At 44.1% G+C, this 12,984-nt stretch overlaps 1 protein-coding gene across 2 annotated transcripts in view; it reads left to right on the top strand.

Moving 5' to 3' along the window:
- FN1 (fibronectin 1) overlaps positions 1-12,984 on the top strand; it is a 55,088-nt gene that overhangs the window by 34,128 nt on the left and 7,976 nt on the right. For both annotated transcript variants that reach the window (XM_074145543.1, XM_074145542.1), the window contains 14 exons: positions 534-716; positions 1,704-1,793; positions 2,350-2,619; positions 3,016-3,132; positions 3,568-3,732; positions 4,431-4,586; positions 5,374-5,487; positions 7,218-7,487; positions 9,379-9,566; positions 10,678-10,765; positions 10,946-11,122; positions 11,358-11,447; positions 11,666-11,845; positions 12,395-12,484. In XM_074145543.1, coding sequence (XP_074001644.1) covers positions 534-716; positions 1,704-1,793; positions 2,350-2,619; positions 3,016-3,132; positions 3,568-3,732; positions 4,431-4,586; positions 5,374-5,487; positions 7,218-7,487; positions 9,379-9,566; positions 10,678-10,765; positions 10,946-11,122; positions 11,358-11,447; positions 11,666-11,845; positions 12,395-12,484 — 2,178 coding nt within the window. The remainder of the gene's footprint in view (positions 1-533; positions 717-1,703; positions 1,794-2,349; positions 2,620-3,015; positions 3,133-3,567; positions 3,733-4,430; positions 4,587-5,373; positions 5,488-7,217; positions 7,488-9,378; positions 9,567-10,677; positions 10,766-10,945; positions 11,123-11,357; positions 11,448-11,665; positions 11,846-12,394; positions 12,485-12,984) is intronic.

The following is a 12,984-nucleotide window of genomic DNA, read 5'->3' as shown; positions in this document are numbered from 1 at the left end:
CAAGGGTCTCTCTAGTGCATGAGCAGAAGGCGAGCTGAAAACTGGTTCTTGCATGAAATCCTATTGTGTTTGAAAATCCTGAGGCTGTAAATTCTTCAACACGATTAGAAGTAGAGTCATAGGAAATTAGTGATATACCCTCTCTTCTCCTGTGTGTGCATGTATGAATTCTAGATGAGATTACTCTTCCATCTGTGAGCTGCTGTATGGCAACTTTAAACCTCTCTTGGCTCCGTATCTGTAATACGAAATCCAGCTGCAAGAAGCGCGTTACTGAAACTTGCTACCTTATTTTCAAATTAGCCCCACAGGGTACGTTTAAAGTATCTGGAATTGCCAAGAGGTTAAAGGAGCCTGACAGTAGTACAGGAATATTTTTCTCTTAACTGTAGTAGAACCGAATGTAGTTTAGAAGTCTGTTTGCATGGGTCTGACACAGTAGTCTGTTATGCATGAGATACTTTCAATGGTCATTCCCTTGATCGACTTTTATGAATCAGAGAACTGAGATATATTTGTTCTTTGCTATGTAGCCGTGCCTCCTCCCACTGATCTCCGCTTCACTAACGTGGGGCCTGATACTATGAGAGTGACTTGGACCGCGCCAACTTCCATCGTGCTGAGCAGTTTCTTGGTGCGCTACTCACCTGTGAAGAAGGAGGAAGACGTTGCAGAGCTGACGATTTCACCCTCAGACAACATGGTGATCTTAACAAGTAAGTGGGTCACCTAAGTCAGTCAAATATAAGAAGCCCCTTATATATATGACATAAGGTGAGGCAGAAGAAAAATTGCTTACTTTAAGCGTAACTTACAGCCAAGCTCTCAACTGATCGAAGCTGATGTCGAAGTAGCCTTATACAAACTCACGCTAAATGGGGTTTGGTCACTTGCTTTGCCCAAGTTAAAGCCAAACCACAGGAAAGTTTTTCGCATCAATCCAAGGACAGTGATGAATTAGACTATGGGGCAATTGCATTGATTTGCAGCCTAGTTAGGTATTAAGAGTAAATACATATTACTCACCTGGTTTGCCAGTAATGTCAAGAATTTGCAGTGCAGAGATTCAGGGGAGAGGATCAGAATGTGGAAAAGGTCATTGCTCCTTTGGCTTTGTATGCTTGGGACCAGAAAATAAATACTGTTTGGAATGTTACAGGACATGGCAACGAAAAACATAGGCATTTTCAAAAAGCTGACATTAACTTTTGCAAAAGCTGTGTTATATTTGAAGTTTTTTTTCTCCATCCTGGAATCAGGTTGGTTGAGTGAGAAACAATACCCACTTTTAGAATAAGAGACTAGATCTGGAGCTCATCTGAGTTACAGTAGCTATGTTAGAAATACTGGCCCTATTCCAGTCTGTATCAGATAAAGCTTTGGCCTGGTGCATAACTAAACTACTAGGTAACTAGAAGGGACCTTGTAGAAAACTAATTGCTTCTAGCCAGTCTCCACAAACTAATGAAGCAGTGATACAGGATGCCATGCTCCTTCAGGCTAAAACATTGCAAGCATCCATAATGCCACAAAAAGAACTGATTGAAATTTTTGACTGTCCTGGAGGCTCAGATCTTTCATCCAGCAAAACCCGATTACCTCACTTAAGAGGGTAAACACAGTTAACATTGTGTAGGTTGAGTGACTAGTTCTAGATAATTAGTAAAGAAATATGTCTAAATTCTTGTACTTAAACTCCACAGATCTGCTCCCTGGGACTGAATATCTGGTGAAAGTCTACAGTGTTTCTGAGCAACACGAGAGTGCACCTTTGTCTGGGACCCAGAAAACAGGTACTTAGACACAGCCTGAGACACATGTGATTAATGCTATCCATTAAGCATTCACTAACGGAACTTTGTTGCTCTTTCTTGTGTATTGTCACCTCGTTGATGGCTCATCAGCTAGGTATCAAAGAGCAATGCAGATGCACATCTTGGGAAAGGCTAGGAAATCTCACATATCCTTATGCCTGAGAGCCAGCACTTCTGTTGGTTTTAAGTAGAGCATTGTAGACCCCAGGAATGAATGTACCAATAGTGTCTGCCTGAGAGCAAGCCTAGGCAGAGCCCATCGTATCTATCACTGAGTCTTTGTTTCATAACTGTGTAATGTTCACTGGTCATGTGTGGTGTTTTATGCTGTGTTGTCTGTGTGTGACAAACACTCTTTTCCTGCAGTTGTGTTCCAGTGCTTGTTTATCTCACTTTGATCCTGAACACATATGTGTTTAGTTCCATGGCCGAATAGCATTTGGCTTAGGATCTGGCAGTGTCATGGTACTGAACTTAATGGAACGTGACCAGTAGCTCAGTTGAGCTCAGTCTCTTGTCTCTTTGAAATACCCAGGTCTTGATTCCCCCACTGGCCTTGACTTCTCGGATATAACTGCTAACTCTTTCACCGTCCACTGGATTGCTCCTCGTGCCACCATTACAGGCTACAAAATCCGGCATCACCCAGAGCAAGGTGCTGGCAGGCCCAAGGAGGACCGCGTGCCACCCTCACGGAACTCCATCACCCTTACTAACCTGCTTCCAGGGACTGAGTATGTGGTCAGCATCATTGCCATCAATGGCAGGGAGGAGAGCGTGCCCTTGGTCGGCCAACAAACAACAGGTAAGCCTTGAGAGAAGGCTGGCTAAAAGTTACCTTGACAATTTTGGGTGTCCTGTAGCAAAGTAGTTGTTAAACCAGATACTCCTTGCCAGCTGGTGAAACCGCTCAGGAGGAGCATGCCTGTGATACTGAGGTAGGGCCTGATTTAGAAAAAGGTGGGAGGACTCATGCTACTTTCAGACCAAGTCAGATGTCTTTAGGGCCAGCAGAACTTTTTTCATTGACTCCAGTCCAATGCCTGACGGTTTTTAACCGGATACGTCACTTGTAGAGGTGTGTGCGCTGGGCTAGAACTAAGGCAGATAAGTAGCAGAGGAGCACGGTATGATAGGTGGAATATGTAGCTGATATACATTAACTGTGCTTAAACTGCATCTCCATTCTCTGTTTTTCTAGTGTCTGATGTTCCAAGGGACCTGGAAGTCACCCCCACCAGCCCAACCAGCCTTGTGATTTCCTGGGACGCTCCTGCAGTGACAGTCAGATACTACCGGATCACTTACGGTGAAACAGGTGAGAGCAGGTTGCTATGGCCAGTCACAGACCAGAAGCTCTATTTCTAAGGCCATTAGAAAGCTGCAGAAAACAGCAAAGGCAAGTTTGACTGCAGCATGCAAACTCTTGTATCTCTGAGATTCCTACAGCATATTTAGAGAAGATTGTCAAATATAGGTCCTTTTTTTTTTTTTAAAGGAGAGCAAATCATGTTTTGTCAACCAAAAAGAAAGAACATTTGGAGCACTCCAGTCATTTTAGAGGTGGTTCTGTGTACATATTTCATTCTTTTCCTTGGGTTGGTCTGAAAAAGACTTTGACCCAAGATCCTCTAAAATCAACAGGGTCCTCTCTTCAGCTTGGTGCATATAGGATTGTTCTGGTTTTTGTAATGATTTAAAATGTGTAATTTAGAGATCCATTATGCTTCTTTTTCCACTCCACCCTCCTTAGGTGGAAGCAGCCCTGTGCAGGAGTTTACAGTGCCTGGCACCATGTCCACTGCTACCATCACTGGCCTCAAACCGGGTGTGGACTACACCATCACCGTGTATGCTGTAACCGGCCGTGGAGACAGCCCTGCCAGTAGCAAGCCAGTCACTGTCACCTACAAAACAGGTGAGACCTGTTTAAACAAAATAAACGAAACCTACATAAAACCCCTACAGCTTGGTGTTGGCTTATTCCCATACATTTTTATCACTGATCCCTGGTTTCTTTTAGAAGCTATGGGCTGTGTTGTAAGCCTGTCACTTTCAGTGAAGCTTCATATTGTGGTGGCCCAGCATGACAATGACATGACACACAAGAGGATTGTGGTCTTGGACTTGTGGAGGAGGGAGACCCTGTGGAGTCCAGATGGGGATGCGAGCAATATTTGACTGCTTATTGCAGAGTGGAAATGCTGTTGGACTGTCATATCATGGGGACACTGTTGGCTTAACTCTGGCACTTCTGGTGCACTGTCATAGTATGTGATCCTGATAAGACCTGACTTTCTAGATCCAGGACTGTTGTCTCACCGCTGTTCTGGATATAACTTAATCCTACTGTAGCTGCAGATAAAGGTATTTAGTAGCCTTTATCTGGCTAAAAGTCCTCATCTAACATTGATAGGAGGTCAGTTACCCACACATCGTGGTTAAGGCTTTTTTACTCTGGGCTAGCACGAGAGAAATGAATAGTAACATGTGTTTTCAGTTTTAGGAAGCACAGCCCAGAAAAGGAAGAGCAGGATAAAATTCAGTTAGGAGGTAATAGTGGAGGGAAGGTTTCCTGTAGCAGCATACTCAGAAAAAACTGTTTTTGTTGCCCAGAAATAGATACACCATCCCAGATGCAAGTTACCGATGTCCAGGACAACAGTATCAGCATCAGATGGCTCCCTTCAACATCCCCAGTCACAGGGTATCGAGTGACAGCTGTGCCCAAGAAAGGACATGGGCCTACAAAAACTAAAAATGTCCCTGCAGGTAAGAGGACATGACATCCTTCACCAGATTTGTAAAGAATGCAAGACGTGACCACTAGAATCAACACTACCAGGCACTAGGCATGTGCTCAAAGCCAAACTTTCTCCTGCTTGTACCTTTTTTTGCCATCCTGCTGACTTCAGTTGGGTCTCATCCAGGAGAAGCTAGGGCAAATTTTTGCCCCGAAGCTTCATATTTCTTTGACACCGCTGTGCTGCAAAGGTTTGTTCTTGGCAACCTCAGTGTCTCTGAAAGGCACCTGAATTTCAAAGAAATGCCATTGGATTTTCTAGGATCCAGCAAAACTTCCTCTGAAATCCTTCTGAAGGTCACATAGTGTGACCCTTGGTCATAGCACGGACTCAGTCCCATATGCTACTGGCTTGACCTCGTTACCATAGTGCCTGCCAAGTCAGCTCTTGGGAACACAGTGGGTTTTGTGGGATCTGCAAAGATTAGCGCTCAGGGATGCTTGTGATGCGGTTGGGTTAATGGTCAATCCTATCCCAGCAAATGGTGAAGGCTGGTCTGTTCTTGCTTTACTTTTTATACTGTGCTAACCTGCCCTTTTAGCTGTGGGGCCTTTGAGCAGGTACAAATAGCAGATACCTTGTCCTGCAGTACCAGAAAGATGTAGTGCAAGCTAAAGGTGAACCTGATGTGTCAATCCTGTCTCATTTTAATGATGTATGGCTAATACAGGCCCTTCGTTCAAGGCTGCTTCAAGGCACAATGCTCTGCAGCTTTGTGCATCTGCAGATGAACTAATGTTGTTCTTTCCTGCCAGATCAAACGCAAGTCACTATTGAAGGTCTGCAGCCCACGGTTGAGTATATGGTCAGCGTCTACGCTCAGAATCAGAATGGAGAAAGCCTTCCCTTGGTTGAGACAGCTGTCACCAGTACGTATTTCACTTCACAGTAACGAAACAAATGTTATCTGTTGACCTCTGAATCTACCATGCAGTATCACGTCCCCAGTGAAAGCAAGTGGCAGGTGCCTAGTCTCCAGGAAAATGCAAGGTGATAAATGCCCTGTGTTAAGTACCATGCACCTAAATTGCAGATGCTGGCAAAAATGCAGTCCCTCTCCCTCAAACACTGGCAAAATGCAATTTCCCACCCCATCAAAATGCTGTGCTTCTGATTTTCTTTCACTAAAGCTGCAAAATCTTTTTGGGTTTTGTTTGCCTTCAGCCAATCAGTGGAAAAAGTGTGCAAAGATCTCCTTTCTGGAGCCGGGTGGCAAAGGTGATTACTGTTAAGGGAGTGGACTTGGCTTGGGAGCACTTTCTCTGTGCAAGGGAGTAAAGGAAATGACATGAGTTATCAAGAACTCGGGATGATGCACTGGAAAAGAAAGGAGAGCTCAGCCTTCAAATTGCTCTATCTGCCTGTACAGAACAGCAGGACTGCTCTGGACACAGAGAGGAGGCAAGAGGGAACATGTAACTCAGAGGGATCTCTCTGATGTAAAGTGCCTTTTTCAGGGACACCTCTGGGGGAGGGATTTGGATGCACGTTATTCCCTTTCTCAGGCTTGTATTCAAAAGCACAGCTCAGCCCCAGATACTTACAGAATTGTCCTACAGACAACAGGAGCTTCTCTGAAACTTTTCAGAGATGGGGAAAGAGTCCACATCAATTTCAAGCCAACAAATTCCTGGACAAAAATCACCTTTGTCAACTAGAAAATGTAGAAAATTCAGGACTAATATAACATGGCAAATAAACAGTTGAAATCTTACAGAAAAACATAATTTGGATCCAATATAAAAATGATAGGTCAGATCCTCCCATTTTGTGTAACAAATGGGTATAGCTCTGTGGTAGCCACACTAGACTTCTGTGGAGCAAGGCTCGCTTACTTTGCTGTCTAGCACTGAGCTCCTGCCTTGCTAGGAAAATCCAATTAATTGGTCTAATTAGGAAGTGTGCGTATCGCCCAGTTGCACCTGTGGTCATTCCCTGTGCACTCAAAACAAAGCTGAAAAGTTTGTTTCTAACTGATTTTAAAATACGATATTCTGAGTAATTTGCTTTCTTGATAAGTGTGTGTTAATTGGATATTAATTTATGAAAGAAAATAATGGGACTGATTCTCCTTGGACTGGCACATTGCACAGCAGCTTACAGTAGTGAAAAGCAAATGCAGCATGAATCCAAACTTACCGAATCAGGTGGGTTGTGTGACTGACTGCCTTTAGCACTGGGAACCAGTTACTGGCTCCGGTGGTAGAAATGGGCCTTAAAATTCCCATTTATTTTTTTTCCCTCTTGACCACTTTAAGGTAGCTTAATGCTGCTAGAGTTGTGTAAAAGGGGTTTCAGTGCCAAGGGGCCGAAATACAGGTAAGGATTGGTTTCCTGGCTGCTTTGAAGGTGGTAATGTAAGTCCTTTTGGTTTCAACAAGGCCAAGATTGCCTTGCTGCTGTCTGGCACCTGCGAACGCTCAGCCTTACTCTGCACGTGTGTAAGCATGTGTGCAAGGTGCAGCACAGAGGAGAATCAAGTACCCCCTCTCCCGCGCAAAACCGAAAACTGCTTTGCATGTAATAAAATGCTTTTTATTTTCCTCACCCACAACCTGCTTTTTATCACATAACCTCTTACCGTTAATTTGCCTAACAGACATTGACCGCCCTAAAGGACTAACATTCACTGAGGTGGATGTTGATTCCATCAAAATTGCTTGGGAAAGCCCGCAGGGGCAAGTCACCAGGTACAGGGTGACCTACTCAAGCCCTGAGGATGGAATCCATGAGCTATTGCCGGCCCCAGGTGGCGAAGAAGACACTGCTGAGCTGCATGGCCTCAGGCCAGGTTCTGAGTACACTATCAATATCGTTGCCATATACGATGACATGGAGAGCCTGCCCCTCACTGGGACCCAGTCCACAGGTACACTTTTAACTACACCACCCAGCAGGCCGTGGCAGCAGTGGCTTCTGCCCTGTTGGGTAAAGTGTGCTTCCATGCGCAACTAGTGCTCTGTGCCGGGGAAGCCCCCAGGGGCAGCCCAAGGGGATGTGATTGCTCTTGAGAGATGGCTTAGTTGGTGCTGGAGAGCTGGCTGCTAACGGAGTCAGCCTACGTACATATCAGGGAAGGCAGGGAATGGAGGAAAGATCAGCAGGATGGAAGGAGCAGATTCTAAAAGAAGGAGGGATATTACCTTATAGTCACCTCTCGGTCCTAAAGTGGATCAGTAATGTCCGGTCGCTAGTCATGGAGCCTAATTTATTCATGGTGAATCACTCTCTCGCAACGCTCTTGTCTCTAGGATATGGGGCACCTGCAAGCAGAGGTAGTTACCAATGACAGAAAGATTAGGGCAGCTTTCATCCCCCAGGGTCCTTGCTGTTGGATGGAGCGGAACATCAGCATGAAGGGCTGGGAGATTGCTTAACCCTCAGGTCTCACAGAGCCTCTAGATCCTTCACTGGCACTGCCCTAAGGACTACCACCTGTGTGCATGCCCACACTCTCTGCTCACATCACCTCCACAAGAAGAGGACACACTCCATTCAGGAGAGACCCCAGTCTGATCCAGCTCCATGTAGAATACATTTAAAATTCCTATGTGAAAAAAGAAAAGGAAGCTAATTGCTTGAGATAAAAATTACTTCTGGCAATATGGAATCCATTGTGAAGCTTCCAGCATCACCGGACGTGTCTATTACAAAGGTAGCACCTTTGTAATTAAGGTCTACCGTTCATTTGTGGATGAAAAGTTGGCACTGTAATTCCAGGGACGCAATGAAGACAGTGATTCCTAGCATGCAGGTTACTGTACTAAACCTAAGCAAAGTGCTGTAATGGTAGAAACAGCTGGCTGACTACCTGCCAGAAATGCCAATACAGTAATTTTTAAAACCCCACTCTCTGTGGGTTTACTCTTTGTGGGCTGTTCAAAAGCATATTTGAAGTCATTCAAGACTTTCCGTTGACTCCCATGGGCTTTAGCTTGAGCTCCAAGCAAAGCACCAAGGGAGATTTATCTTGTATTTCCACTGTGTAAAATTAGAAAACTTCACAGCAATGTGTTAATAGCGGGCGCTTTGGTAAGGTATACTTTTCCCCTGTTCACAGCCCAAGGATTACCAACAGTAAGGCAAGAAAATGTTTCAATGGATGGTCCTTTTTTTTTTTTTTATGCAAACACTTGTTTTTTAAAGATCTCAGGTGTGTTAGCTCGTGGACAGACTCTCGCGTGATGAGCCTTATGGCCACCACAGCTCTGCTTTTCCATTGCCTTGCTCTCTGTGTAGTAATTTACACTTGTGTAAGTGGCTGTAAAATGCTTCCCCTCTGCATTTGCAGTATTTTATCTTTGCAGTTCCTGAGCCTGCTTCCTACTTACTTTTGTAAACCATCCATCGTATTTTAGAAATGAACAGAGATAGGCAAGGGAAGCAGGACTAAACTGTTAGCTGTGTGATGAAAAGCAGAGACAGGCAGAAGAATTAAACCAGACTGGCCTACTACAGATTTAGGCACTTCCCAAAGCCTTCACCTTCTATCACAGCAAGTGTCATTACTCACCCAGTTTCAGGGTTGAAGCATCGACGTCTCCTTATTTCTGCTGAAAAGTGTTACTGTAGATTTGAGAATCTCCTCCTGAATACTTTGTCCCCTTCCACGGTGCTTTATGCCTGTGTTTGCAGAAGGCACACCACTTTTCCTGCCTACGTATTTCAGGCCTAAGCCTGTCTTGTGTTCAGGAGAGAATATTGTTTTATCCAAGACTGTCTTCTTTAAACTAACCATGTGCCAATCTGGATTTTTGCAGCAATTCCACCTCCAACAAACCTTAAGTTTACTCAGGTAACTCCCACCAGTCTTACCGTCAACTGGAATGCACCAAACGTTCGCCTCACTGGCTACAGAGTCAGAGTAAACCCCAAAGAAAAGACTGGTCCTATGAAAGAAATCAACCTTTCTCCGGACAGTACATCTGCCGTCGTGTCTGGATTAATGGTAACTCTCTTCCTTGTGTAAAGCAGACTATGTTGTGGGAAGGAGATGTTAGGAAAACTTTAAGCAATTTCAAATTCCTGGGTCAGGAACCTCAGCTGGAGTAGATCATTACAGCTCCTAAGGGTCTGACTCTGTTTGAAGTCTGACGAGCCATCAGCTGTAACTACTCACTTACCATAGTTTTTAAAAGGCAAGGAATTGGCCTGCTGAATCTGCATTCTTTCCCCTTCCTCATTTCGCACAGAGAGATCGGATGCCTTAATGAAATTCAAATTATCGGGGTCACAATCAACAGTAACCCAGTAAAATGCTTTTACTCATCTTTCACAAAAGAGGTCAGATAAAGTGACCTAATGTCGAGGTTTTCAAGCTGTGATATGGGAGCTCTGGCAGTCTATTGCCTAACTTTAAGACATCTGCAAAATGTCAGTAAAAAATGCAAGTCTTTTGTGAGTAGGCTTAAATTTGCTATATAGCCGTCTTCTCTACTGGAAACATTTCAGGAGTTCCTGAACTGGAAAAAGGCTGAAAATCACTGCTTTTATGGTTCCTGCTATCTTAAAGAGCTACTTATCTGTTTTTGAGGCGTTTCATGAATCATTTTCAAAAATAAGCCTTAAAAAACATTCTAATCTAAGTGAACTCCTGGTCTGATGCAGTCAAGGATGAAAGACCATGCTGTAACTTCCACTGTTCTTTTTTCTTCACCGCAAGAGCCACTTATCTTAGCAAATGGCATCCATTAACCTCAGGAAAAACAGGATGTAAATTAGGTTTTTCTGAAGAATCAGCTTTGAAGCACAGATTCCAAAATGAGGGGTGACAAATAAGCTTCTTCCAGGATTTCCTCTGCTCCTGGGTGTGCACGTGTGCACTACTAGTATTGTCAACAGCGCTGTTTATCAGGGTCCATGTCTACTCTTTTATGACAGCTGGAAATAATTAGAACTATCCCATCAATCCGTTACTGATTCGAGTTATTTTAAGGCTTAATACTTCAGTAACTGGTCACCAAGAAATGTGGCTCCACCAAACACTGAACGAGGGCCGGAGTATTTCCCACTGTGCCAGGTCCTTCTCCTAACATGGTATGTAACTTTGTCCATTCTAGGTAGCAACCAAGTATGAAGTGAGCGTGTACGCCCTGAAGGACTCTCTGACCAGCCGACCAGCCCAAGGGGTGGTCACCACTCTTGAAAGTAAGTAGTGATCCTCCACAAATGACCAGCTAGTCCTGTGCTGGGTGCGGAGGCCAAGATTTTGCTCTGTGTCAAAAGCAGGGCTCTATACAAAGCTTTAGCAAAGGCCTTCCAAGCACTTACCTGGTAAGATTCAGAATCCCCACTGTACTGACAGGAAATCTTTTCCTTCTGGTGCAGATGTTAGTCCCCCTCGCAGGGCCCGTGTGACAGATACCACTGAGACAACCATCACCATTACCTGGAGAACCAAGACTGAGACCATCACTGGCTTTCAAATTGATGCTGTCCCAGCGAGTGGCCAGAACCCCATTCAAAGAACCATCAGCCCTGATGTTAGGACTTACACTATCACTGGTAAGTGAGGGGCTTCTGGAGGTGCAGGAGCTTCCAGGGTCATATCAGAACGTACACTGGGTTCTTGTTTAGTAGTTGAATTTCTTTGATGAGAAATAATATAAGAATAAAAGGTAAGAAAAAATACCTGGGTCATAAAGACTAGCCTCCAAGAAGTTGTTGAAAGACATTCTGATGTCCCTTTTAAGATGGCTTTCTCAGATTAACTCACATCTATGTTTCAACTTCATTTTAGGCTTGCAACCTGGCAATGACTACAAGATCTACCTTTACACTCTGAACGAGAATGCACGCAGTTCCCCCGTAGTGATTGACGCCGCCACCGGTAATGATCGTCTGACTTTTCTCCTCATGCTAACACGTAGTAGTCACATATGGTCAGGCAGAACTTGTCTTTATCTGATCACATATAATATTTACTGTGACTTCTTACAGCAATAGGTTTTACTCCTGAGTTTGAGAAGGGTGTCAGAAGATGCAGTTCAGGTGAAGAATATTCTTGCCTTTACTGCATTTGACTTGTTTCCTTTTGTTTTCACCTAGCTATCGATGCTCCTTCTAACCTGCGCTTCCTTACAACCACAAGCAACTCCCTCCTGGCTACCTGGCAGCCTCCACGAGCCAAGATCACAGGCTACATCATCAAATATGAGAAACCTGGCTCACCAGCCAAGGAGGTTCTGCCTCGCCCTCGGCCCGGCACCACTGAGGCTACTATTACTGGTACCTGTCTCTCTTTTGTTTGGGAGCTCTTCACCTGAAACACTTAAATTGGAAGAGAAAGGGGGAAGGCTTAATTATAAAATGTGTTGGTGGTCAGCTAAGACAAAGACAACATTTTGTTCCTTTATTGTGGTTTCTCATGACAGACAGTGGTTTTATGAGCACACCTCTCCTATAAACAGAATACACTTCTCTGATCAGATCAACCATCAGATTTGAACAATCCACAGATGTCTGTTTCCACTGCCATTACAGCTGTCATTCATTCATTCAAGGGCTTTGACTCTGGCAGCCCATCAGTCACACATTCTGAAGACTCATTGTGTTTTGTGTCTGCAGTGTCCGTGATCCCAGCGGACATGGTCAGATTTCAAACTTGCTCTGAGGAGCGGGAGGCTGGACTCTTTGTAGTGTCCTGAAAACTCAGACCCAAAATGCAGAGACCCATACTATAGCCATACCCACCTCTTGTCTGCCTTAGCTCCCACACAAAATCATAAAAGCAACTTTTAAGTTTAAGATTGTTTTATGTCTTTCCTCCCTCCCTAGGTTTGGAACCAGGAACTGAATACATCATCTACATCATTGCTGTAAAGAACAATCAGAAGAGTGAACCACTGGTTGGCAGAAAAAGGACAGGTAAAACAAAGCTCTGGGTTGTTGTGTGCCAGCAGGAGACGATGTCTTCCACTTGGGGAATACAATCTCAGGACTCAAATAATAATGTTATTTAAAATACGCTGTTCACATCATTCAGCCGCAACTTTTTTTTATAAGTCAAATAAGCTTTGTAAGGAAGTTTTCCTTTCTAGGATGCAGGAGGTAAGATTATGAACTTATGTGAATTACATTTAGCTGCATTTGAACACTAAGAAAAGAATAACATGCTCGGTGCTTGATTCTTGCCTGGGTACCTAATTGATAGTTAAATTAGGGTTAACGCTCACATTTCTGTATAGCACACGATGACATCCAAGGCAGAATTCATTCATTTGCTTCTCGTTGCATTTCTCTTAATTTACACCCTCCACAGTGTGAGATCGAGATGCCTGTAGCAAGCAAAATACCAGCAGTATATCCTGATGTGACCAAGGAGCTAGTTTCTTACTGCACACCGGTGGTTTTTCTTAAACTGATAA

Source organism: Numenius arquata, chromosome 3 (genome assembly GCF_964106895.1).
Source record: "Numenius arquata chromosome 3, bNumArq3.hap1.1, whole genome shotgun sequence".
NCBI classification, from domain to species: domain Eukaryota; kingdom Metazoa; phylum Chordata; class Aves; order Charadriiformes; family Scolopacidae; genus Numenius; species Numenius arquata.
This window is presented reverse-complemented; position numbering and strand designations above follow the sequence as displayed.